Below are 1,358 nucleotides of genomic sequence, written 5' to 3' on the forward strand. Positions count from 1 at the left end.
GGTAAGGTACTTGTACTTTTACTCAAGTATCACTTTGTGGTACTTTACACAACACTGAAGGGTAGTTAGGTCTCACTGGTCTTTAGGGGTAGGTCTTAAGAACTGAGCTGGAAGTGGGTGAGACCACCCAAAGGAAAGACTCTGAACCAGCGCCAAGTGGACCCGGGTAGGGCTGAGTCGAGACGATGTGAAAAAGGTTAAAAATCTCCAAATTGAAGTGGTTCAAGAGATATCTACAACAGGTAAGACATTATTTGTTCATCCCCTTTCCACAGAACCGTCACTTTAAGACCAGTTTTCATTGGTTCAAACCATCAGCTGAAGCTCTTCAACAGTTTTCTCATGGAGGAGAGGAACAGGAAGTGTACAGAGCAGTAAAACCTTGTCTTTAAGGATCAGTGAAAGCTCAGAGTTTTACCTGCTGGCTGTAGGCACTCAGCACCTCCTCCAGGGGGAAGGTGAAGCGGTACGAGCCCAGCCTGGATKTATGCTGGAAGGCTGGGGAGGAGGTGAACTTCCACAGGAAGCTCTGCTGCTCACGGACCTGCTCCTCGGTTCGGTCTGGGAAAGTCTTCTCCAGGAGCCTGGTCTCAGCAGACCTTATCTCCTCTGGTCCCACAGACAAGCTCCACCACACCAGAGGATCTTTGTCCGTCGGAGGATCATCAAATGGATACAAGAAGCCTTTTTTTTTTTTGATTCCTAATAAACGTTCTCTTGTTGTGTCATGTTTCAGACGACACACATGGAACTCTGGTTCAGGACTACGAGGAATGTTCCAGTTCAGTTTCTTGAGGTACGGATTTTGCAGGTTAATCTCTTCATCTGCTTGTTTCAGCTCGTTTAGCTTCAGGTGCTTACGTTCAACAGCGTGATAACTCCACCCTTTATTGTTCCTACGATGCTCCATGCTTTAAAGTGAGGCGATGAAGATCAAACTAAAACYGGTTCTGTTTGTCGGTTCTGCTGCAGGGAGTCCGGTTCTGACGTCAACCAGAGTCACAGGAGCTGCAACCTGCAACAATAAAACACTCGGTCTGTTTACAAAGTCAACATTTCTCAACTCTTACTCCATGTGGATTAATAAAGGACGTGGAATCAGCTGAAGGTTTTATTACTAAAGATGTGCACAAGTGTTTTTTGCAAGTCCAAGTCAAGTCTAAGTCTCTAACAGTAGAGACTAAAGTGCGACTCAAGTCTAAGTCCAAGTCACGAGTCCCTATCTCTACTTACTACACCTTTAACTGTAACAAAATAAGCCTTTGTTTCAGTTTTAAGGACATGTATATTACTGTTTTGATGAGATGTTGAAACCGCACATTGTTCATCATATACAGAGTTTGTTTTTTTTTTTTTTT

At 44.2% G+C, this 1,358-nt stretch overlaps 1 protein-coding gene across 1 annotated transcript in view; it reads right to left on the reverse strand.

Moving 5' to 3' along the window:
* LOC106535515 (uncharacterized) overlaps positions 1 to 643 on the reverse strand; it is a gene marked incomplete at its 5' end in the record, with an annotated part of 8,697 nt that extends 8,054 nt beyond the window's left edge. The window contains 1 exon segment of the mRNA XM_014032531.1: positions 419 to 643. Coding sequence (XP_013887985.1) covers positions 419 to 643 — 225 coding nt within the window.
* Between the last annotated feature and the right edge of the window lie 715 nt (positions 644 to 1,358).

The sequence above is a fragment of the Austrofundulus limnaeus genome, unplaced genomic scaffold, assembly GCF_001266775.1.
Source record: "Austrofundulus limnaeus strain Quisiro unplaced genomic scaffold, Austrofundulus_limnaeus-1.0 Scaffold1477, whole genome shotgun sequence".
Lineage (NCBI taxonomy): Eukaryota > Metazoa > Chordata > Actinopteri > Cyprinodontiformes > Rivulidae > Austrofundulus > Austrofundulus limnaeus.